The sequence below is a fragment of the Staurois parvus genome, unplaced genomic scaffold (genome assembly GCF_062004578.1).
Source record: "Staurois parvus isolate SC_StPar_1 unplaced genomic scaffold, SC_StPar_1.0 ptg001253l, whole genome shotgun sequence".
Classification (NCBI taxonomy): domain Eukaryota; kingdom Metazoa; phylum Chordata; class Amphibia; order Anura; family Ranidae; genus Staurois; species Staurois parvus.
The window spans coordinates 452,939-478,202 of NW_028319049.1; the positions used below are offsets into that span (position 1 = coordinate 452,939).

The 25,264-nt window shown below is 49.6% G+C and overlaps 1 protein-coding gene across 2 annotated transcripts; it reads left to right on the forward strand.

Annotated features, from left to right (window-relative positions):
• The first annotated feature begins 5,284 nt into the window (after window positions 1-5,284).
• CIPC (CLOCK interacting pacemaker) lies at window positions 5,285-24,612 on the forward strand. 2 transcript variants are annotated; one of them, XM_089660582.1, is made up of 4 exons: window positions 5,285-5,396; window positions 9,515-9,646; window positions 18,787-18,938; window positions 21,864-24,612. In XM_089660582.1, the coding sequence occupies exons 2-4, from the start codon at window positions 9,532-9,534 to the stop codon at window positions 22,584-22,586; spliced, it is 990 nt and encodes a 329-aa protein (XP_089516708.1). In that variant the 5' UTR covers window positions 5,285-5,396; window positions 9,515-9,531; the 3' UTR covers window positions 22,587-24,612. The 2 variants fall into 2 exon arrangements, with proteins under 2 accessions (XP_089516708.1, XP_089516707.1); XM_089660581.1 differs by lacking the exon at window positions 5,285-5,396 and adding an exon at window positions 5,495-5,650.
• The last annotated feature ends 652 nt before the right edge of the window (window positions 24,613-25,264 follow it).

The window sequence follows — 25,264 nt, forward strand, 5'->3', positions numbered from 1 at the left end:
GGACAATAGAAGATCGGAAAAACATTGCCCAGTCTGATGAGTCTCAGCTGCGATATTTAGATGGTAGGGTCAAAATTTGGTGTAAACAAAGCATGGATCCATTCTGCCTTGTATCAACGGTTCATGGATGTACAGCCGACAAATCTGCAGCAACTGCGTGATGCTATCATGTCAATATGGCCCAAATCTCTGAGGAATGTTTCCAACGCTGTCATGAACCGCATGGCGGCGTCTCTAGCAGCCCACAGCACAGGGTTCCTCAGGGCGCGCGGTCTAAGTCCCAATCTGCTTATTCACCAGGGTCCCTGATGGTGGGGATGGACTTGGAGCAGACTGAGACCAGGTCGCGACCCCTGAGTACGTCCGGCAATGGTAGAGAGCACCGTCAGAGGTGTGCGGGGGAAAGGAGTCTGACGTGAAGAGGCTGGCAGACCTGGTAACAGGGAACGATCCGTGCGGGATGGATGGATCGTCTGGGTAACGTGAGGCATAGTCAGGAAGGCCAGGTCAGCAACGTGCGGGCAGTGAGGTACTGGAGGAGTAGGCAGAGATTGGTCAGGGTCACAAGCCGGGTTCAGTAACTAGCGGGCAGCGAGGTACAGAGGATCAGGCAGAAGGATGGTCAGGCAAGCCAGGGGTTAAGCAGGAGACAATCAGCAGGGTCAGGTACAAGCAGAGGTCGGCAACGGAATATACACAGGATCAGATATCAGGAACAGAGCAAATAAGACCAAACGGCAATTTGACATACCTCCTGTCCTGTTTAAATAGCCCGCCCTGCGCTGTCATTGGTGCCAGGCGTGTGTCCGCAATCGCGAGTGCGCATGCGCGGCTGTCGCGATCGCCCAGGTCCCACTGCTCGCTGGCTAGGGTGCATCGGTGTTCTGCACATGAGCCGCCCGGCGCATCACGGCAGAAACACCGATCCCTGACAAATGCCTTGTTGAACCTATCCTACGAAGAATTAAGACCGTTCTGAAGGCAAAAGGGGGTCCAACCAGGTACTAGCAAGGTGTACCTAATAAAATGGCCAGTGAGTAGCATAATCCGATAATCTAGAATAGTGGTTCTCAACCTTCCTAATGCTGCGACCCCTTAATACAGTTCCCAATGTTGTGGTGACCCCCAAACATAAATTTATTTTCGTTGCTACTTCATGTAGCAACAAAATGTATGTAGCATGTAGAGTCTAGCGGGAGGTGTGCCCCAGTGCCAGCACTCGTACAAGTGCTGTGAGGAGAAGCCTCCGTGGGAGGTGAGCGGCTGTAGGGCATAGGCTCTGAGGGTAACCAGATCCCCCCTCCCCGGAGACAAAGGGGGGCCCGGCTCACATCTATCCAGCTGTTGTGAGCAGCTGCCCGCCCGGGAAACATGCAGCAGGTGCAAGGGCAGCCAATGGGCGGTGGTGGGGCACCTCCGACCTGCCCCTTGCAGGGGAGGAGCCTCCAGCCTGGCCGGCCGCTCATGACGCACAGGGAAGAGGGAGCGGGCCAGTCAGTGTGCTGGTGTTCAGCATGAGAGGCGCACAGCAATTTGGGAGTGCGGGACACCCTGCCGAGCCCCTCTGGCCACCCTCACCACAACCTCATAGAGTCTATCTGCATGTGGGTGGACCTGCCTGGAGACGGATAGAGGAGCGGTGTCTCAGTTCCTAAGACCATCGGAAATATGTGTTTTCCGATGGTCTTAGGTGACCCCTGTGAAAGGGTCGTTCGACCCCCAAAGGGGTCGCGACCCACAGGTTGAGAACCGCTGATCTAGAAGAAACATGAATCTCCAGATATTTAAAATATGAGACCAAAACGATCTGGCTAGCAGCAGGGGGAAGTAGGTTTGTTATAGGCTCCAACGGTAAAAGGACTGATTTGTCCCGATTTTATAGTAAATTATGAAAAGGATCCATACATAGAAATTAAAAATATAGGAGTGTACTTCGTCAGTACACCTACAAAAACCCACAAGATCAGAAAGCATACTTGACCACTTGTCACACTGTCAGGTAAATGGATGGTGTTCATGCAGATATACTGGGCCATGGCTACAGCTGTCAGCCATAACCTCAGTATCATTTTTTTCAACCAGTGATGCTCTACACTCTAATTAGCCGATGGATCATTTTTACCCACCCGTGTGCATTTGTTGTTTTCTGGGCCCGGGATTCAATCAGGTGGTAACAATAGAGGTGACTGGGGACTGGAAAGTCCCCAATCAACTCTATGGTCCAGGAGAGCAGAAGTGATGAGCATTTTGTCACTTTCGGTTAAGGAAATTGTAAACAGAGCCATTTTTTTCTGTTAAGCATGAGATCAAAGTTTTGTTTTTTTTTTACCTTATACTTTCATGAAAAGAGGAGAGTTGTGGAGTCTTATAGACCCCAGATGTCACCATAAAGAGGGCCTGTCATGCTTTATTGCTGTCACAAGGGATGTTTACATTTCTTTTGACAGCAAAAAAAGTGATAAAAAAAATAAAAATACATTTAAATTTAAAAAAAGAATAAAAATAAATGGAAAAAAAAACTGAAGCGCCTCAATCCCCCCCCATGCTCACATGCAGAGGCAAATGCATACATAGGTCGTGCACGCACATGTAAACGGTGTTCGCACGATACGTGTGAGGTATTGCCACACGTTATAGAGAGCATAGCTTTAGACCTCCTTTTTGACTCTAAACTGGAAACCTGTAAAAACGTTTTAAAGCGTCCCCAGTTGGACATCATATGACATCCTGTAATTTCACAAGTTATACCGGGATGATGCCTGAAGTTATAGGGATCATCCTGATATTTTTTTTTTTTCAGCCAATGATTCCCTGTCATGTAAAAGCCATCCTAGTGGCTAATTAACTGCTGGTTTGCTTTTAAAGGGGTGAGTCGACCCCTCCCGCTGCCCTTTGGTGCCTCTGGGCTCTCCCGTTCCAGCGGGGAGCCAAGCACTGAAGCTGGTGGTTCCGCTGGCTTATCATAGAGCTGATTGGGGATCGGATCTTCTCTGCTCATCTCTATGGTATTAGAAATTGAAAAAGACGAGTATTTTGTCACCTCCGGTTTCAGTCTATTGCTAGCATCGGATCGCACCGATTTTGGTCTGATCTGATGCTGTAAAGGGCAGAGGTGACATCTGGGGTCTAAAAGACCCCAGATGTCCTAGTAAAGAGGACCTGTCACTGTCTATTGCCATCACAAGGTATGTTTTTACATTCCTTGTTAAAGCAATACAACTGATTTTAAAAAAATGTTAAATGTAGTGTAAAAATAAAAAAACTCAAAATAAATAATGAAATAGATTAAAAAAAATCACTGCACAAATATTGTGTGAAATAAAAAATTGCAACGACCATCATTTTATTCTCTAGAGCCTCTGCAAATATATATATATACAGGGGTTGGACAAATTTTGGAAAAACCAGGTAAAAGAACAAAATAGTTATCTAATGTGGTGCTGGACCAGCTTTGGCATCCAAGACGTCCTGGATTCTCCTTGGAATTGACAAATATAAGTCTTGGATGGTGGATAGTGGAATCTGATACCACTCATCATGCAAAAATTGTTCCAGTTCTCGTAGAGATGCCGAAGGCGGAAAATGAGCCTGAAGCTTGTCCTCCAAAATGGATTATAGTGGCTCAATGATATTGAGGTCCAGTGACTGCGGCACCCAGGGAAGGTGCAAGACTTTGTCTGTGTGCTCATCAAACCATGACTTGACAATACCAGCTGTGTGAATCGGAGCATTATCGACTTGGTAAATGACGGTCTTCAGGAAACAATGTCTGCATCATGGGGTGCACATGATCAGCCAAAATTGGTACATAGTCGATGGCAAGGATTCTACCTTTTAAGGTGATGAGGGGGCCTGCAGGATACCAACATATGGCTGTGACCACACCATGAGTGTGCCTCCACCATGCTTTATCGTTGGTACAAGACAGTCCTGGTCATAAGCTTGGGACGTTTGTTTTCCACATATAAACACGTCTGGTGGTTGGGCACAGTGTGCAGCTCGACTCATCGGACCATATTAGAGTCTTCCATTGATCGATAGTCCACTATTTATGGGTGTTGCACCACTCTCTCCTCTTCTGAGCATTAATATCGGTTACTTGTGGTTTGGTAACTGTAGCTCGTCCGTGACTGTTTTGCTCATGGAGTTCCCTCCGCAGTTTTTGTGGACACGGGCTATGGAAGACTGAGATTGAGCTCTGCAGTTACTTTTGCAGCAGTTGTTTTCTTACTCCAAGTCACAATCCTGCGCAATGTTCTTTTGTTTATTTCGGTCAGTTGACCACGGCGACCGCGCTTATGCTTATCTTTTTCCCGGTGTATGCACCGTCATAACCTTTGATACTGTACCTCACGAAACGGCAAATAGTCCACTTCAGCCACAGAGGTATCAGCTAAGCGGCACCAACAATTTGCCCTCTTTGAAGCTCTGTAAGCTCTGACATGACTCCGTATTACCAGCAGCGAATGAGGAAAGTGAGGCTTCCCACCTGTTAGCTAGGTGTCTCATCACACAGCAGAAGCAAGAGTGTTACATCACTTCCACCACGAAACATGATGTCACTTTCACACCTGCAAATCATGTAGTATTTCCATATGTGTGTCCATCCCGTATATAATGTTTGAGCCCGGGTTCACACTGATGCGGTGCGGAATTCACAGCTTTTCTGTGCAAATTCCCCACCGCATCAGAATCGCACCCCGTTCATGCGAACCACTGCAGGTGTGTATGTTAACAACACCCCAAAAGCGGTCCGCAAAACGCGGTGCGATGTGCAGAATCGGGTCGCATAGGTGTGGATACCTATGCGATACGATTCTAGTGTCAACCCAAAAAAGTGTCCTGCATGTTTTTGGTGCGGTGTGAATTGATCACACCTCATAAATCGCATGTGATTTGCAAAGGAATGCAGTGCACCACACATATGTGAACCCGGGCTATGGGTTGTAATTTACGAGATTTTTACATGTAGAAGTGTCAGAAGAGGCCCAGTCTGCAAGGGGTTAATTTACAGCATTTCTTCACACCTGCCTATAACTTTTGCACAGTACTGGATGTGGTGTATTGGGTTGGTGTCCCCCCTCCATGTATGTGGTAAGATGTATTGGACTGAGCCTTTATGTCCAGGCATTCTCCACACATCCATGAGGGGAAGGGGGCAACAGCCTGCCATGCCGCTGTATCAAAACAGAATGAACAGGCTGCATGAAAAAAGCGCCCCCCCCCCCCCCCCCCCATATTCCTTCCCTCACAGCTGCTCTCACCAGGTGACTGATATCTGACACCTCAAGGCTGACCCACCACTGAGGCCCCGCACTCTGCCCCCACCAAGATGGCGCCGGCCGCTGTGTCCGGAGCGGCGGGGTGACTCGGGCGGTGCGGGGACTATACGGAAGGTATGGTGTCCGTAATTCGGTTGGTTTCGGTTATCAGGCAGGTCAGTTGAGGACGTTTAGCTCAGTCAGACACAAACCTGCCGCTCTCCTCACGTAGGACATCCAACATGGCGGCGGGAGCGGGGAGTCTCTGGTGAGGTCACGTGTCCGGTTGTCATGGTGACCCGCCTTGGTCAGTGCGGCCTACAGAGCGCCGGAGAGCCTGACTGACAGTGAGGTGTCCGGGGCCTCGGGGGCCCCAACCGGGGAGAGGGGTAACGACCATAAATGACAGAAATTATTATTATTATGTGAGGGGACCGGGGGAGTTTTACCATTACTGGAATTATTATTAGAGGGAGGGGCCTCTATTATTATTATTAGAATGGCGGGGTGACCCCCTGGGCGGTATTAGCGATGGTTTGGCTGATCCTGTGTTGTTATAGTGAGAGGAGAATGGGGGCGGGGTTATTACCATGTCTGGGGGAGGGGCTCCATTATTATTTCTACTATGGAGCTGTGTTAATATTAGAGATAAATGTTAGGGGGGGGGTAATAGCAGTGTGTGACTGGGGGGGGGGGGGTCCCCATTAGTGATATTAAATTTATATAATTTTACAGGATACTCCACCTATATTAATCATTATAATGTGTGTGACATGGTGGGTCGGGTAACGCAGGTGTGAGCCCTTCACAGGAAATATAATGGTGGGGTGAGACTTCATGAGCAGATGTCAGAGGTGGTGACACCCGATGTGCGTGGGTATTAGTGATGGTGACACCTGATAGACAATATTGGCTGTGGTGACACCTGATGAGCGGATATCAGCGGTAGTGATGGAAAGGTATCGGTGGTGGTGACACCTGATGAGCGGGTATCAGCAGTTGTGAGGGGAAGGTATCAGCAGTGGTGACACCTGATGGGCGAGGAATGGTGGTGGTGACACCTGATGAGCGGGTATCAGCAGTTGTGATGGGAAGGTATTAGCAGTGGTGACACCTGATGGGCGAGGAATGGTGGTGGTGACACCTGATGAGCGGATATCAGCGGTAGTGATGGAAAGGTATCGGTGGTGGTGACACCTGATGAGCGGGTATCAGCAGTTGTGAGGGGAAGGTATCAGCAGTGGTGACACCTGATGGGCGAGGAATGGTAGTGGTGACACCTGATAGGCGAGGAATGGTGGTGGTGACACCTGATGAGCGGGTTTCAGCGGTAGTGATGGGAAGGTATCCGCAGTGGTGACACCTGATGGGCGAGGAATGGTGGTGGTGACACCTGATGAGCGGGTATCAGCAGTTGTGATGGGAAGGTATCAGCAGTGGTGACACCTGATGGGCGAGGAATGTTAGTGGTGACACTTGATGAGCTGGTTTCAATGGTAGTGATGGGAAGGTATCCACAGTGGTGACACCTGATGGGCGAGGAATGGTGGTGGTGACACCTGATGAGCGGATGTCAGCGGTAGTGATGGAACGTTATCAGTGGTGGTGACACCTGATGAGCGGGTATCAGCAGTTGTGAGGGGAAGGTATCAGCAGTGGTGACACCTGATGGGTGAGGAATGGTAGTGGTGACACCTGATGGGCAAGGAATGGTGGTGGTGACACCTGATGAGCGGGTTTCAGCGGTAGTGATGGGAAGGTATCCGCAGTGGTGACACCTGATGGGCGAGGAATGGTGGTGGTGACACCTGATGAGCGGGTATCAGCAGTTGTGATGGGAAGGTATCAGCAGTGGTGACACCTGATGGGCGAGTAATGGTGGTGGTGACACCTGATGAGCTGGTTTCAACGGTAGTGATGGGAAGGTATCCGCAGTGGTGACACCTGATGGGCGAGTAATGGTGGTGGTGACACCTGATGAGCGGGTTTCAGCGGTAGTGATGGGAAGGTATCCGTGTGGTGACACCTGATGGGCGAGGAATGGTGGTGGTGACACCTGATGAGCGGGTTTCAGCGGTAGTGATGGGAAGGTATGCGCAGTGGTGACACCTGATGGGCAAAGAACGGTGGTGGTGACACCTGATGGGCAAAGAACGGTGGTGACACCTGATGAGCGGGTTTCAGCGGTAGTGATGTAATGGGAAGTATCAACAGTGGTGACACCTGATGGGCAAGGAACGGTGGTGGTGACACCTGATGAGCGGGTATCAGCAGTAGTGATGTGATGGGAAGTATCAACAGTGGTGACACCTGATGGGTGAGGAACGGTGGTGGTGACACCTGATGAGCGGGTTTCAGCGGTAGTGATGGGAAGGTATCGGTGGTGCTGGCACCTGATGAGCGGGTATCAGCAGTTGTGATGTGATGGGAAGGTATTAGCAGTGGTGACACCTGATGGGTGAGGAATGGTGGTGGTGATACCTGATGAGCGGATTTCAGCGGTAGTGATGGGAAGGTATCAGCAGTGGTGACACCTGATGGGCAAAGAATGGTGGTGACGACACCTGATGAGCGGGTATCAGCAGTAGTGATGTGATGGGAAGGTATCAGCAGTGGTGACACCTGATGGGCAAGGAATGGTGGTGGTGACACCTGATGAGCGGGTATCAGCAGTAGTGACATGTGATGGGAAGGTATTGGCAGTGTTGACATGTGATGGAAAAGTATTGGCAATTTTAATACATGATGACTGGGTATCTGTGGTGGTGAAGACATCTGACTGGTGAGGATTGACAGTGGTGACACGTGATAAACAAGTATTGGTAGTGGTGCCAACGGATGGGAGGGTATCCATGGTGGTGGCAATTTTAACACGTGATGACCGGGTATCAGTGGTGGTGGCACCTTATGAGTGGGTATCAGCAGTGGTGACATTTTATAGGCAGATATCAGTGGTGGTGACATGCGACGAGTGGGTATCCATGGTAGTGACGTGGTGGTGACCACATCTGACTGGCGAGGATTGGCAGTGGTGCCACCTAATGGGAGGGTATCAGCGGTGGTGACATTTGATAGGCAGATATCGCAGTGGTGACGTGATGAGTGGGTATTGGTGGTAGTGACACTTGATGGGAAGGTATTGGCAACATCTGATAGGCAGATATCGATGGTGGCGAAATGTGACTAGCTGGTATCTTCACTGGTGACATCTGATGGAAGGGTATGCATGGTGGTGACACCTAATGCTTGATTATCTCTGGTGGTGACACATGATTAGCAGGTATTGGCAGTGGTGACACCTAACAGGAGGATATCAACAGTGATGAAATCAGATCAGTACATATTGGTGGTGGTGACATGTGATGAGTGGGTATAGGTGGTAGTGACGTGGTGGGAAGGTATTCGCAGTGGTGAAACTGAGTATTGGCAGTTTTGACACATGATAACATTTGATGAGTCGGTATCTGTGGTGGTTGACGAAATATGATGGGTAGGTTCCGGCGGTGGTGAAATGTGATGAGCTAATGTCTTCAGTGGTGACGTGAAGGGAGAGTATCCACAGTGGTGACACCCGACGGTCGATTATCATTAGTGGTGTCAATACTTACTGGGTGAGGATTGGTGGTGGTGGCACACTGAGTAGTTATCAGCAGTGGTGACACCTAATGGAAGTGTATCAGCACTGGTGACATGGAGTGGGTACCGGTGATAGTGACACATGATGGGAAGGTATTTGCATTGGCTACATTTGATGGGCAGGTATTGGCAGTTTTAACACATGATTACCGGGTATCAGTGGTGCTGCCACCCACTGGGTAGGTATCTGTGGTGGTTGTTAACATCTGCTGGGCTGTTATTGACAGTGATGAAATGTGATGAGCTGGTAACTTTGGTGGTGATATGTGACATGAGGGTATCCATGGTGGGGACACCTGATGGTCAATTATCTGATAGGGGCTCATTTGTGATGGTGACACTTGATGGGAGGGTGTTAGTGATGGTGACACATGGTAGATATCGGTCGTGGTTACACCTGATTGCTCCCATCACAGTTGTCACTGAACTCCTCAGCATGAATATTATTTGTCCTTATATCGGCGAGTTTGATTATTACATTGCACTGCGTTTGATTTATATTACATATCACAGAGATGCAGATGCCTGGAAATGTGGAAAGCATTTCCCTATTCCCTATAAGATCCATGGTGGTATTATTAATATCCAGTGAACACATATTTTTCTTCTCTCCACAGGGAGTCAATGAGCAAGCATGGAGAAGAAGCAGTTTGGCATGGCTGCTCAGGAAAAGCAACAAGCACGGACCTGCCACAGGCCTGGAAATCTCCAGACTGCTCTAGAATCTGACAAGGACTCCGGATTCTCAGGTACTGTCATTGTCACGCATTGGGGTTGATTTACTAAAACTGGAAAATGCAGGGGCGGACTGACAACGCATGGGGCCCCCGAGCAGTAGGGTATCATGGGGCCCCTTTGTCCTTGCCCAAACTCAAAAAAGCCTATGAAAAAGGTACCAGAGGCATCTCATGGGGCCCCCTACTGACCCCAGGCAGTGCCCGAGTTTCCAAATGGCCAGTCTGCCCCTGGGAAAGTGCAAAATCTGGTGTAGCTGTGCATGGGAGCCAATCAGTTTCTAACGTCAGCTTGTTCAATTAAGCTTTGACAAAAAAAAACTGAATCTGATTGGCTTCTGTGCACAGCTGCATAGATTTTGCACTCTCCAGATTTAGTAAATCAACCCCTATGTGTCACCTCTTTACCGTGCTGAGTGTTTGGTCCTTGTGTACGCTTTCTATCTTTATGGCAGTTCAATGTGTAGCCTGGCTCATGCGAGAACTGTCTGTGTTGTCCCTCAGCAACTAACCAGATGAAAGAATTAATTTTCTGGTGCAGGTTTGAGAGAAATGGGGGTCTTTCAGGCTGTGCAGATCTTGTGTGACTCACGGCACATATGTGGTTCGGTGTCCCTGTGAGATGTAGGCTCTATTATCCAGCGACAAGTGGAGGGGGGGGGGGAGTAAAGAAAGGCAGGTAGTGGTAGGGGACATCAATTTATTAGCTATACACCAATACTCCAGTGTCATCCAAGGCAGCCGTAAGCCAAACAGGATGTGTCTGCACCAAACCCTACCATCCGGCAGTACAGACACAGATTGGGGGTCTTTTGGAAAGGTGCACATTGCCTCAGGCAGTACAGACACACACACACAGGGGGTCCTCAGGAAAGGTGCACATGGGCTCAGGCAGTACAGACACACACAGTGGGTCCTTAGGAAAGATGCACATGGGCTCAGAAAGTACAGTCACACACTGGGGTTCTTCAAGAAAGGTGCACATGGGCTCAGAAAGTACAGACACACACTATGGGGTCCTCGGGAAAGGTGCACATGGGCTCAGAAAGTACAGACACACACTGGGGGCCTTCAAGAAAGGTGCACATGGGCTCAGGAAGTACAGGCACACACTGGGAGTCTTCAAGAAAGGTGCACATGGGCACAGGAAGTACAGACACACACTATGGGGTCCTCAGGAACGTTACACATGGGCTCAGGCAGTACAGACATACACTAGGGGGTCCTCAGGAAAGGTACACTTGGGCTCAGGCAGTACAGACATACACTAGGGGGTCCTCAGGAAAGGTGCACATGGGCTTAGGCAGTACAGACATACACTAGGGGGTCCTCAGGAAAGGTGCAAATGGGCTTAGGCAGTACAGACATACATTAGGGGGTCCTCAGGAAAGATGTACATGGGCTCAGGAAGTACACACTGGGGGTCTTTAGGAAGGGTGCACATGGGCTCAGGCAGTACAGACACACACAGTGGGTCCTCAGGAAAGATGCACATGGGCTCAGAAAGTACAGACACACACTGGGGGTCTTCAAGAAAGGTGCACATGGGCTCAGGCAGTACAAGCACATACTGAGGGTCTTCAGGAAAGATGCACATGGGCTCAGAAAGTACAGACACACACTGGGGGTCTTCAAGAAAGGTGCACATGGGCTCAGGTAGCACAGACACACACTGGGGATCTTCAAGAAAGGTGCACATGGGCTCAGGCAGTACAGACACACACTGGGGGGTCTTTTCGGAAAGGTGCACATAGGCTCAGGCAGTACAAGCACATAGTGAGGGTCTTCAGGAAAGGTGCACATGGTATAGGCAGTACAGACACACACTAGGGGTTTTCAGCTACCCAGTAAATCTGAGCCATCATTGGGTTTTGGGTTGTGATAATGTATTGTTGTGGTGCCATTCAATGTGTTGCATTACACTGGGATACACAAAAACTGCAGCAGATACAATTTTTTGTTTGTTGTCAGCTCAATAAAATGACAATACAACACACATAGACCTTGCAACAGACCTGACCAGTATGAATAAGCCCTTAAAGTATATATTACCCTTAAAACTGCAACATCATTAAATTAACTTGTAAATGGTCATTTTTGTGCCAGTACACGCCCAGATGTGTGTTGGTGTGGTCAGTTTGTGTCCAATCCGTTTGCTGATTGACGCTACAGGATGCTGTGCTGATTCATGGCGTGCCTGTGGTCCCATAGTCCGCTTTGATGCTGCACCTTCTTTCCATCCCTGCTTTGATACATCCTACATAGAGAGGAAACATATTTCCCTGATGGCACTGACGCCAATCAGTGGATTCACGCCCCCTGCCAATCAGTGGTGACCAGTCCCTTTTCCAGCCCTGCCGTATACAACCCTTTTCATGGACAAAAGGAGCTTTTATCCTGTTGAAATGCTGGTGGAAGCTGCCCCAGCCATCTTAACAAGTCCCTGCCCCCTGCTCTGGAAGGAAGATTGAGTAGTGATCATGTGACCACTTTATAAGAGTTGAAATGTAAGCTATTTAGTGCTAATATTTTGTATATTAAAAAAAAAACCAAATGTGTTACTATTATTGTTTAAAGTGCACTGAATGATTGGGGATTTTTAACATTCACAGTTGATATACATATATAGATTGTGGGAACTCTTTTCAAATGGTAGAGCTTTTTTAACGCACACAGCAACTCGCTTTCTTTTTAGGGGCCGTTTTAGCCCACTTTTATTTAAATAAAAAGTTCCATAAAGTTTCCCACGCAGGGGTATCCACCATCAAACAAATATTCAGCCTTCTGGCTTGTACATACAATTATCGTCTGGCCTTCCACTTCAGGCTTACGTCTGTCTCCTGCAGACTCTTTCCAAACCTGGCTTTTTCACACACAGCTAGTCTGGCTTCCACCTCTCCTAGGTGCAGCCCTCCTGACTGGAAGGCAGAGACCTCCTGTCTGCCGGGGTGGAGCCCAGAATCATGGTTTGGGCCTCTACAAAAAGGTCTGCACACACATGCGCAATCAGTGTGCTGGCTGCTCTCAAAACATGGCCCCAGGATTGGAGATTTCATCCCTCCCAAATCTCTTAGAAATCTCCAGGCCACAGGTCCCAAAACATGCTTTACAAACCAAAGAGGAAACTGATAAATCAATTTCCTCTGCATTACGAGAACTGCCTGGAGCCCCTCAACCTGTATAGCCGAGAATCCTGGGTCAACACCGTAATTTCCACCGTGGCAGGATACCGCACTGCAAATATATATATATAATACCTCGGTTTACGAATGCCTCGGTTAACGTAATTTTCGGTTTACGATTGAAAATCCATTGAAAATAATGCCTCGGTTTAAGAGTTTTTACAAATTTTTTTCGCAATACGAAGTGTATGTCAGTGTATGTACCCCATCCTCATTCACATGGGAAGGGGGGTGGGATCTGGGGGCCCCCTTGTTAAAGGGGGCTTCCAGATTACGATAAGCCCAATGCCCGCAGACCCCCACAACCACCAGCCAGGGTTGTGGGGAAGAGCCCTTGTCCCCATCAACATCGGGACAAGGTGCTTTGGGAGGGGGAGCCACCCTGCCCCAAAGCACCCCCACCCATGTTGAGGGCATGTGGCTTGGTATGGTTCAGGAGGGGGGGGGTGCCCCCCCCCCTTTCCTGACCTGCTGCATGCTTGGATAAGGGTCTGGTATGGATTTTGGGGAGGACCCCCACGCCATTTTTTTTTTTTTAATTTTGGCCTTAAATTCCTTTCCCTTTAAAATCCATACCAGACCCGAAGGGCTTGGTATGGATGGGAGGGGGAACCCCACGCCTTTTTTAAATAATTTTTTTAATTGCCGGCAATTCTTTTACATTCAGCTGTCAGTGGGGAACCCTGCTGACAGCTGAAACATTAACACATGGTTGTCACTACTAAAATACCGCATGAGTTAATAAAATAACTCATGCGGTATTTTAGTAGCGTTTACTATTTTTCTGACCTTCGGAACGGGTTAATTGGTTTTTAATGCATTCCTATTGGAAACATTCTTTCGGTTTACAAATTTTTCGCTATACAAAATGTCCTGCAGAACGAACTGAATTAGTAAACCGAGATATTACTGTAATATGCAGTATACATTTTCAAAAAAATCTTTATACCCCTGGTGCCCACTCTGTGGCCCTTTGGCATATGATGTGCAGCTCTCGGACCTCAGCAGGCTCCAAAGTGAACATTGATTAGGGTAATAGCATTGATCTCTCCCAGCCTCATGTAACATGTTCTCGGTTTCATATTGTCTCCTGCAGCATATCCCCAGTCAAAAATGTATCCTGTCCACACTGTCTGACCCTCATTTCCTCTATTAGGTCTTCAGTTTATGACAGTCCTCTCAAGAATTACATATATTAACCGCGGGGGACATCTCCCCGAATCCTGGCCCTCCACCACCTCCCTCAACCGCACAACACCCTCCCGCCTCCACGTCCCGCCGCAACCCCCGCAACTTAGTATCTGTCCCCCTGCTCCCTAAAATCTCACCCTCGTTTTCATGTGCACTCCTGAACGCCCGATCGGTGTGCAACAAGCTTACCGCCATCCACGACCTCTTTGTTTCCCGCTCCCTCAACCTCCTAGCGATCACGGAAACCTGGATCCAGCCCACTGACTCTACCTCCCCTGCTGCACTCTCCTACGGAGGTCTCACCTGGACCCACTCACCCAGGCCCAACGGTCGTAAAGGTGGTGGGGTTGGTCTGCTCCTGTCACCGCAGAGCACCTTCCGAGTCCTCCCAAACCCCCCCTCCCTATCCTTCTTCTTCGAGGCCCACTGTGTCTGACTATTCTCCCCAACCCCCCTGAAGATTGCTGTGATATACCGGCCTCCTGGATCCATACCCCGCTTCCTGGATGACTTCTCCTCCTGGCTACCCTTCTTCCTCTCCTCTGAGATACCCACCATCATCCTTGGGGATTTCAACATCCCTGTCAACCTCGACAACCCGGACACAGCCCGTCTCCTCCACTTAACCTCCTCCTTTACACTTGCAGAGTGCATACAATCCACCACCTACTCCGACGGGAATATCCTTGATCTCGTCTTCTCCAACCGCTGCACTCCCCACAACCTCACTAACACCCCTTCCCTCTCTCTGACCACAACCTGATCACCTTCTCTATCTCCTCATCCTCCAATGCCTACCCCTCCAAATGTCACACTACTACCAGCCGTAACCTCCGCAACCTTAACCCTGCCTCCCTCCACTCTGCAGCTGATCAACTCCACGACCGCATCCTCCCCCTGTCCTGCCCTGACTTGGCTATGACTGCCTACAACAACGCGCTCTCAACAGCCCTTGACTCACTAGCGCCTTTAACCACACGCAACATCAGACCCCAACCGCTCCAGCCCTGGCAGACTGATCACACCAAAACCCTCAAACGACACAGTCGTGCCCTGGAGCGACTATGGCGCAAAACCAAATCCCAACAAGCCTTCACCTGCTACAAATCTGCCTTCCACACCTACACCTCCTCCCTCCATGCTGCCAAACAGGCCTACTTCTTGACCCTCATCAAGGCCCTCTCCTCCAATCCTCGCCGACTCTTCTCCGTCCTTCAACTCTCTACTCTCTCCACCCCCACCTCCACCCAGCACCTCACTCACTGCCCTTGAGATTGCCAATCACTTCAAAAACAAGATTGACACAATTCGCAAGGACATTGCCGCAACTCACACACCCTCTCAACCCGTCCCCTCTCACACAGCTACCCCCTTATCCCCCCTCCTCCTCGACATAACCCGCAGGGACTTTGTCACTGCTCAAACTCTCTCCAACCCCCTTCACCCTCACTGAGCTACCCCCTCATCACCCCTCTCCCACTGCCCCACCACTGCTCTGACCTCCTCTTCCACCCCACCCTACATTCCTCATACTGAAGCTCCCCCAACACTCCGCACCTTTGACCTTACTACCATCGAGGAAGTCTCCAAGATCCTCTCTGATGCCCGCCTCACCACCTGCCCCCTCGACCCTATCCCCTCACAACTCCTACGACCTCCTTCCCCCTCCATCCTACGCTCCCTCACCCACATCTTCAATCTCTCCCTCTCCTCCGGCACTTTCCCCTCCCCTCTGAAACATGCACACATCACCCCCATACTTAAAAAGCCCTCCCTGGACCCCAATGACCCGAACAACCTCAGACCCATCTCCCTGCTCCCATTTACATCTAAACTCCTCGAGCGCCTAGTCTACACCCGCCTATGCTCTCACCTCAACGACAACAACCTCCTTGATCCCCTACAGTCCGGCTTCTGTCCCCTACACTCCACCGAAACTGCCTTACTCAAACTCTCCAACGACCTGCTAACCGCCAAAGCTAATGGCCACTATTCAGTGCTCCTACTCCTTGACCTCTCTGCGGCCTTCGACACAGTCGACCACCCCCTCCTCCTCAAAAAACTACACTCCCTCTGCCTGAGATTCTGCTCTCTCCTGGCTCTCATCCTACCTGTCACAACGCTCCTTCAGCGTTACCTATAATGCTACCACCTCCCCCTCACTCCCCCTCTCTGTTGGGGTCCCTCAAGGCTCTGTCCTCGGGCCCCTTCTCTTCTCCATCTATACCTCCTCCCTTGGCCAACTCATACACTCTCACGGCTTCAACTACCACCTCTATGCCGACGACACACAAATCTATCTCTCAACCCCCCACCTCACCCCCTTGGTCTCAGCCCGAATCACACACCTACTGAGCGACATATCAGACTGGATGTCGCTCCACTTCCTTAAATTGAACCTCTCCAAAACCGAGTTTCTTGTCTTCCCCCCAGCCCGGACACCACCCCCCATTGATTTCTCCGTCACATCCAACAACGCTACCATCAACCCGCCCTGCAGGCCAGAGTACTTGGTGTAATTCTGGACTCCAACCTATCCTTTCAACCCCAAGTCCAATCTTTAACAAACTCGTGCAGACTCCACCTCCGCAACATCGCCAAAATCCGCACGTTCCTAACCCCAGAAACCACTAAACAGCTCATCCACTCCCTCATCATATCACGACTCGACTACTGCAACTCCCTCCTCACTGGCCTGCCTCGCCGCTGGCTATCCCCGCTTCAGTCGATCCTGAATACGGCTGCCAGACTCATTCACCTTTCCAACCGCTCTGTCTCCGCCACCCCCCTCTGCCAATCCCTCCACTGGCTTCCGATTGCGCAACGGATCAAATTCAAAATCCTAACGCTGACGTACAAAGCTGTCCACCATACTGCCCCGAACTACATCACTGACCTAATATCCACGTACCACCCAACACGCACTCTCCGCTCCTCACAAGACCTCCTTCTCTCTAGTTCCCTGGTCTCCTCCTCCCATGCCCGCCTCCAGGACTTCTCCAGGGTGTCACCCATCCTCTGGAACTCCCTGCCCCAACCCATCAGATTATCACCTACTCTCCTCTCCTTTAGGCGCACCCTGAAAACCCATCTCTTCAGGGAAGCCTACCCCACCCCCTGCTAACTTGCCGACCTCCTCCACTCTTCCTACCACTCCATCCCCCACAGCTATCTCCTCCTGTGCCACCATCCCCTCCCTCCTAGATTGTAAGCTCGAAAGAGCAGGGCCCTCGATCCCCTCATGTTTTGCATTGTATTGGTATTGTTCTGTCACACGTTCTGTCCCCCTTTGTAATGTACAGCGCTGAGCGAACTGTTGGCGCTTTATAAATACTGTATAATAATAATAATAATATATTGACCATTACATGCGGCCCTTTTATGCCAGGGGCTGCATTTGAGGCCCCCTTTGGCTCATAGGTTGATGACCACTGTTCTATGCCCCAGGTCAGTTAGGATTTCCGAGAACGCACTTTGTAGTGGACCACCTTGGTTTAGCAATGCAGCTTCACACACGTGTTCAAATGTGATGCAAAAAAAACTCTTTTTGTAATCCAAATATTGAGGAAAAGATTAATTAGGATATTTGCTTTGAATGGGTGGATTAACCCTCTTCCCACCGAGCCCCGGCATCCCTTTATTAAGGTCTGTATACCTAAAGGAGGACGGGAAAGATTGGTGATCATGTGACCACTGTGATTGGCTGTCATAATGGTCACATGTTTGGGAGCTGGTGCCACTGGCTACCTATTGTTCATGAGATCCAAGCACTGTCTCTTCCAGCTTGGTCTCTGTGCTGGGAGTGCACAGTGAGCGCGCTCTCAGCACAGAAACATTGGCCATCCAGTGATGCTTATATGCGGCATGTGGGTGTTTTAGTCCACTTAGTGCACGTTTGTGTTACACGGGTGGCCACAGGTTAAGTAACGGGGAAATTTTTGTTTTAGGCCCTGGAAAGTAGCACACTGTACCATCATCAGACCCTGTTATTGGAGAAACTTGGAGGCTGCCATTGCTGAGCCTCAGGCTTCAATACTTTGAGTCATCGACTCACAGAGCCAGAACAAGTATACAGATGGCCACATCCGATGTGTGTGGCAGTGGTGGGATCTCCTCTAACGGTCATCAATCCATATCTGAGTCTGAAAATGCTCCATAAAGCTCCACAAGACTTGCTGGACCCAGCAGGGTGCCATGATTAGTATGTTCATGGATAGGTTGATTCTTCTCTGGGCCCAGCAGGGTGTTGTGATGGATGGATTCTTCTTCTTTGATGCAACGCTTTACATACATAACTTACATTCATACTTAGACCAATTTAGACAGGAGCCAGTTAACCTAACCTACCAGCATGTCTTTGGAGTGTGGGAGGAAACCCATACAGGCACAGGGAGAACATGCAAACTCTAGGCAGGTGTTACTGTGGTCGGGATTCAAACCGATGACCCGAATGCTGCCAAGTGGAAGCTCTAGCCACTTAGCCACTGTGCTGCCTATGTTTTTGCAGGTTTATGAAAAAAAAATACATTTTAATACAGGAGCATGCAAAGTATTTCACAGTGGGATGTGTTGGGATTACCATTTCCTTGTTTTGATGCATGATGTGAAAATGTATAAATTGCCTTATTGGTAAACAGAGTAGTATATAAAGTACCTCTAGTGATATAGATACATAGGATGCAGAAATACACTATACATAGTGGTGGTGTTTATCATAATGGATAGAAAGATAGATATGGAAAGTGTCAGCTATATCCCCTCTATGGTGTCTTTGTCCTTCAGATGTGGCATCAGAGTGCCTGAGCTCTGTGGAGCAGACTGATACAGAAGAAGCATCGCTGACATCACGCTGGAGTGCTGCTCAGAACCCCCTGGGGAGCCCTACACCTCACCCTCCTCCTCTGCTCATCTTGAAAAATTTGCTTGTAGATCAGGTAAGGCTGGTTCCAGGGAAGTATCTCTATTTCCTACAAATAGCTGAGCTGTGGCAGGTGGATATCTATATAGATCTCATACCTAAGCACCATTCAGTTTCCACACTTCTACACACATGGAGACATCCCTGTTGTCTAAGATAGAATCCTGTCAGGATTATGGACAGAAAGGTTTAAAGTCATAGGCCAACGTCCGTCGGGCCTCTCCTTCTCTGTGTCCGTCGGGCCTCTCCTTTTCTGTGTCCGTCGGGCCTCTCCTTTTCTGTGTCCGTCGGGCCTCTCCTTCTCTGTGTCCGTCGGGCCTCTCCTTCTCTGTGTCCGTCGGGCCTCTCCTTCTCTGTGTCCGTCGGGCCTCTCCTTCTCTGTGTCCGTCGGGCCTCTCCTTCTCTGTGTCCGTCGGGCCTCTCCTTCTCTGTGTCCGTCGGGCCTCTCCTTCTCTGTGTCCGTCGGGCCTCTCCTTCTCTGTGTCCGTCGGGCCTCTCCTTCTCTGTGTCCGTCGGGCCTCTCCTTCTCTGTGTCTGTCGGGCCTCTCCTTCTCTGTGTCTGTCGGGCCTCTCCTTCTCTGTGTCTGTCGGGCCTCTCCTTCTCTGTCGGGCCTCTCCTTCTCTGTCGGGCCTCTCCTTCTCTGTGTCTGTCGGGCCTCTCCTTCTCTGTGTCTGTCGGGCCTCTCCTTCTCTGTGTCTGTCGGGCCTCTCCTTCTCTGTGTCTGTCGGGCCTCTCCTTCTCTGTGTCTGTCGGGCCTCTCCTTCTCTGTGTCTGTCGGGCCTCTCCTTCTCTGTGTCTGTCGGGCCTCTCCTTCTCTGTGTCTGTCGGGCCTCTCCTTCTCTGTGTCTGTCGGGCCTCTCCTTCTCTGTGTCTGTCGGGCCTCTCCTTCTCTGTCGGGCCTCTCCTTCTCTGTGTCTGTCGGGCCTCTCCTTCTCTGTGTCTGTCGGGCCTCTCCTTCTCTGTGTCTGTCGGGCCTCTCCTTCTCTGTCGGGCCTCTCCTTCTCTGTCGGGCCTCTCCTTCTCTGTCGGGCCTCTCCTTCTCTGTGTCTGTCGGGCCTCTCCTTCTCTGTGTCTGTCGGGCCTCTCCTTCTCTGTGTCTGTCGGGCCTCTCCTTCTCTGTGTCCGTCGGGCCTCTCCTTCTCTGTGTCCGTCGGGCCTCTCCTTCTCTGTGTCCGTCGGGCCTCTCCTTCTCTGTGTCCGTCGGGCCTCTCCTTCTCTGTGTCCGTCGGGCCTCTCCTTCTCTGTGTCCGTCGGGCCTCTCCTTCTCTGTGTCCGTCGGGCCTCTCCTTCTCTGTGTCCGTCGGGCCTCTCCTTCTCTGTGTCCGTCGGGCCTCTCCTTCTCTGTGTCTGTCGGGCCTCTCCTCATTGTGTCCATCCCAGCCTGTGCGCTGCCATGTTTATATTTCTAAGTTTGTGCATTAATACAGGCTGCCATGCTTGCATTGTTCTGATTGACCTCACTCTTTATAAGACCCTCATAGCATGATCTACAGACTGACCTCCCTCTTGATAAGACCTCCATACCGTGCTTTACATACATGCATTATGCTGTAACACGCTGTGGGTAAAGTGCTCTGTCAGCTCTAATTAGTGTAACCCTCTCAAGATGTGCAGAATGCTACTTTTCCAGTGTAGTGCACTGAGCAGAGACCCCAGAGATTACACTAAGCAGAGGGGGGATTGCAGGGACCCCAGAGATCACCACGACCAGTATAGTCCACTGAGCAGAGGGGGGGATTGCAGGGACCCCAGAGATCACCACGACCAGTATAGTCCACTGAGCAGAGGGGTGATTTCAGAGACTCCAGAGATCACCACGACCGGTATGGTCCACTGAGCAGAGGGGTGATTGCAGGGACCCCTGAAACCACAGAGTTAGTTGCTGGGACCCCAGAGATTATGCTGACCAGTATAATATACAATGCACTGAGCAGAGGGGTGATAGCCGGAATCCAAGGGATCACAGAGGGGTGATCGCAGATATCACACTGGCCAGTATTGCAGGTACCTTTGAAATCACAGAGTGGCCATTGCAGGGGCCACAGAGATCATGCTGACCAGTATAGCAAACTGAGCAGCAGGGTGATAGCAGGGATCCAATAGATCAAACGGGGATTGCAGGGACTAAGGAGATCACAGATACGTGATTGCAGGTGCCCCAGAGATCACACTGACCAGTATAGTACACTGAGCAGAGAAGAGATTGCAGAGATCACAGAGAGGTAATTGCAGGGACCCCAGAGATCACAGGTAATTGCAGGGACTGCAGAGATCACAGAGAGGTAATTGCAGGGACCCCAGAGATCACAGAGAGGTAATTGCAGGGACCTCAGAGATCACAGAGAGCTAATTGCAGGGACTGCAGAGCTCACAGAGAGGTAATTGCAGGGACCTCAGAGCTCACAGAGAGGTAATTGCAGGGAACCCAGAGATCACAGAGAGGATTATTGCAGGGACCTCAGAGATCACAGAGAGGATTATTGCAGGGACCTCAGGGATCACAGAGAGGTAATTGCAGGGACCTCAGAGCTCACAGAGAGGTAATTGCAGGGACCTCAGAGATCACAGAGAGCTAATTGCAGGGACTGCAGAGCTCACAGAGAGGTAATTGCAGGGACCTCAGAGCCCACAGAGAGGTAATTGCAGGGAACCCAGAGATCACAGAGAGGATTATTGCAGGGACCTCCGGGATCACAGAGAGGTAATTGCAGGGACCTCAGAGCTCACAGAGAGGTAATTGCAGGGACCTCAGAGATCACAGAGAGGTAATTGCAGGGACCTCAGAGCTCACAGAGAGGTAATTGCAGGGAAACCAGAGATCAGAGGTAATTGCAGGGACCTCAGAGATCACAGAGAGGTAATTGCAATGACCTCAGACACCACACTGACAGGCAACTGTGACACCATTATCCAGATTGACTGTATTTTTATTCTCCCCAGGGGTCCAGCCCTGACCCTCATGTCCACTCCTGGACTGTCCATCATCCCTCCTTTCAGCTGCTTCCTACCACTTCACAGTTCCTGGTTTTTCCCTCATCAATACCTCCGCCAAAGCCTCAGCCATCCAGTGGAAAGTCCACCAGTTACTTACCTATCCTTAACTCCTACCCCAAGATCGCACCACTCCCATCACAGTTGCCTCTGCGGGGACACAAGAGAGAAGCCGAGACATGGCACCAAAACCAAACAAAAAGGCAGCTTTGGGGATCGCTGCGCTCAGGAGCTGGGGAGAAGGCAAGTTCCTCGAATAGTCCGGAGGAGCCCGTGCTCAGTGATGCAGCTCCAGACTGTGAACTGGGCCTGGCCACCACACAGAATGAGACCAAAGACAGCATGGGGATGGATAGCTCTGATCTCCAGGCAGCTCCGTTTTCAGATACCTCCAATAAGATTCGCCGTTCAGTGCCATCTCTTCAGCAGAACAAAAGTCGCAGGTTTCAGAATACTCTGGATGTTTTACACCGTTCTGGGCTACTGAGCATTGCTATAAAAACGAAAGAACTGGCCAGACTTAACCAGGCCACCCAGACCCAGCTGGAGAAGCTGCAGGAGCAGGTGAACCTCTACACTAAAGCCATCAGCAGTAATAGCACAGAAGACTGGCAAAAGCTGCAGGAATCACTGGGTGAGCCTAGTGGGCAGTTAAAAGAGATCAGCATGTGACTGTGGCCCATTCTTATGATGGAAGGATTTGTAAGTCTAGCAGTGAGATAGTATAGCCATACTGGTTATGGTGAGAAGGGACTAAAGGAATCGTAAAGCCTTCCAACCCAATTGGTGCATAGCACAGTAAGCCTTATTAGACCAGAAGGTATTCACATGTCTCATTCCATTACATATCCCAAAAATAAGAGGATTATACCTCATTTCAGTGGGTGGAGCCATGGAAATAATTTCTTTATGCCCAATCAGCTACATCCAGAACTGCTGCTGTATAGTGCAAATATAGCCTGATGTTAAAGAGCCATTATTCCAACTCTAGTAGTAAGATAGTGGGACATGCCCAAGGCCCTTACCAGTCATGGTGATAACGATGTAGCTAGTCCAAGCACGGTAGTGAGTAGTTGGCTGTGCCCAGGGGAAGGGAGGGTCTCTAACTGTACACTTGGGGACTATATATATCTAGGTTAGCCAATCAGATGAGGCTAACACCATCCTATGAGAGGCCAACCACACAGCTAACGTTAGTTACCCTCGTAAGAAAGCAGAACTGTCGGTGTTGCTCACAGCAAACAGTAATTTTTTTTTTTTTTATTAACCTTCACTGAAAGAATAGAATTGGAAGGGTAACCAAGGCCCCTATTCACATAACGTGAGCCTCTGTTTCTGGGTCAGCTGAACACAGGAAAAATGAGTTGCTCATAGGCTATTTCAGTGAAAAGTGTCGAAAGATGTGTTGGTCGAGAAGTGGTTTAAAGTGGTTGTAAAGTTAAAAGTTTTCTTTTTTTTTCTAGAGCAACTCTCTCCTTCAGCCCCCCAAAATACACACCTGAGTCCAATTGCAGTCTAGCATTACGCACAGCTGCAGCAGCTTCTCTCTCCTCTTCTGGCTCTCACAGGCTTGGCTGAGAGCAGCGGGAGCCATGGGCTCCCACTGCTGTCATTCAAAATCAGTGAGCGGGGGGCGGGGCCGATCCAGGCTGTGTGTCTGAATAGATGCAAACAGCTTGGCTTGGGAGCAAGCTCACACAAGTGACCAACATAGGAAGCGGCTTCCTATGGTGGGGACTTGGCGGTGGGAGGAGCCAGGAGCGTGGGGGGGGGGCCCTGAGCAGAGGGGGGATTTGGGCTGCTTTGTGCACAACCACTGCACAGAGCATGTAAGTTTGACCTGTTTGTTACTTTATTTAAGAAAAAAAATCTAATCTTTAATACCACTTTAACCTTAAACTACGTAAGGGGTTCTTTACTGTCAGAGCGGTAAGGATGTGGATCTCCCTTCCACAGTTGGTGGTGTCAGTGGAAAGTGTTGATAATTTAAAAAAACTCTCAGATGGGCATTTTAGTGAACACAATATACAGAATATGGGAAATTGTAATAACATAAAAACCCACAAAGGATGGACTGGTGTCTTTATGCAACCTTAATAACTATGTAACGGTGTTGTGGCTGCCCATAGCAACCAGCCAGAAGGAATGTAAACTGAAATCGGGCGGCCTTGAGCAATGCCGTCATTTGTTCCAGAGTGTCCGTTGCGTTCTGTGAATAGTTACACATGACCGAAAACTAGCAAGCACGTCCTGCCTCCTTAGAGCAACGTTCAGATTTAAACCGCCATCTACCTCCATGTCCCATCCATTTCACTTTTCTCCTCTAGTATCTTGCCTGGGTTCAACTGAGGTTCAGTATAGTCAGCTACTATCAGGAACTGGTGCTGTCATTAGCTGAAGAAGACGAAGTACAAGAATCCCTCTATAGAATATGGCTGCCTCTCCAGTTCATCGGCTGCCTGCCCAAGACATGGCCTGTGTTTGGCTGGTTTCCAAGGCCTGCAGGAATGTCTCCATGCCAAGAGCTGTGGCTGATATTAATGCCAGACCATTGTGAGGATTGATCTGGAAAGTTCTGTAGATTCAGCCACAGAGGAGGACAGAGTGAAGACCGGTATTATAAAAAATTGTAACGTAAAATGAACCTTACCATGTTGTCATACTGTATTTTGTTCAATAAACATTTCTTTTTCTGTAAGAGTGGTGTATCTCTCTGAAATTTGGTGTGAACGGAGAGTGTCTCTGAGCCCTCAGTACCTATAGATTGGCCCTCACAGGACCACACATTAAGAGGATGCTATCCTATCCTCCCTGTGAAAAATATGACCTCCAGTAGCTATAAATTGGCCCTCGTGGAGCCACACTTGAAGAGACTGCTACCTAAACTTCCTCGTGACACAGATCTATATATTGGTCCTCATGGGAAGGGAAGATATGACCTCAGCACACAAAGATGTCCCTCACAGGGCCCTGAATGAAGAGGATGCTATCCAATTGTCACTCTGCTACAGATCTATGACCTCAGTACATAAAGATCAGACTTCACAGGGCCATGCATGAAACAAATTATTATAGGTACTTATATAGCACTGTCAATTTATGCAGTGCTTTACATATATATTGTACATTCACATCAGTCCCTAACCCTCAAGGGGTGTACAATCTAAGGTCCCTAACTCACATTCATACATACACATACTAGAGACAATTTAGACAGGAGCCAATTAACCTACCAGCATGTCTTTGGAGTGTGGGAGGAAACGAGTAAACACACGCATGCACAGTGAGAACATGCAAATTCCAGGCAGGTGGTGCCATGGTTGGGATTTGAACCAACAACCCTTGTCCTG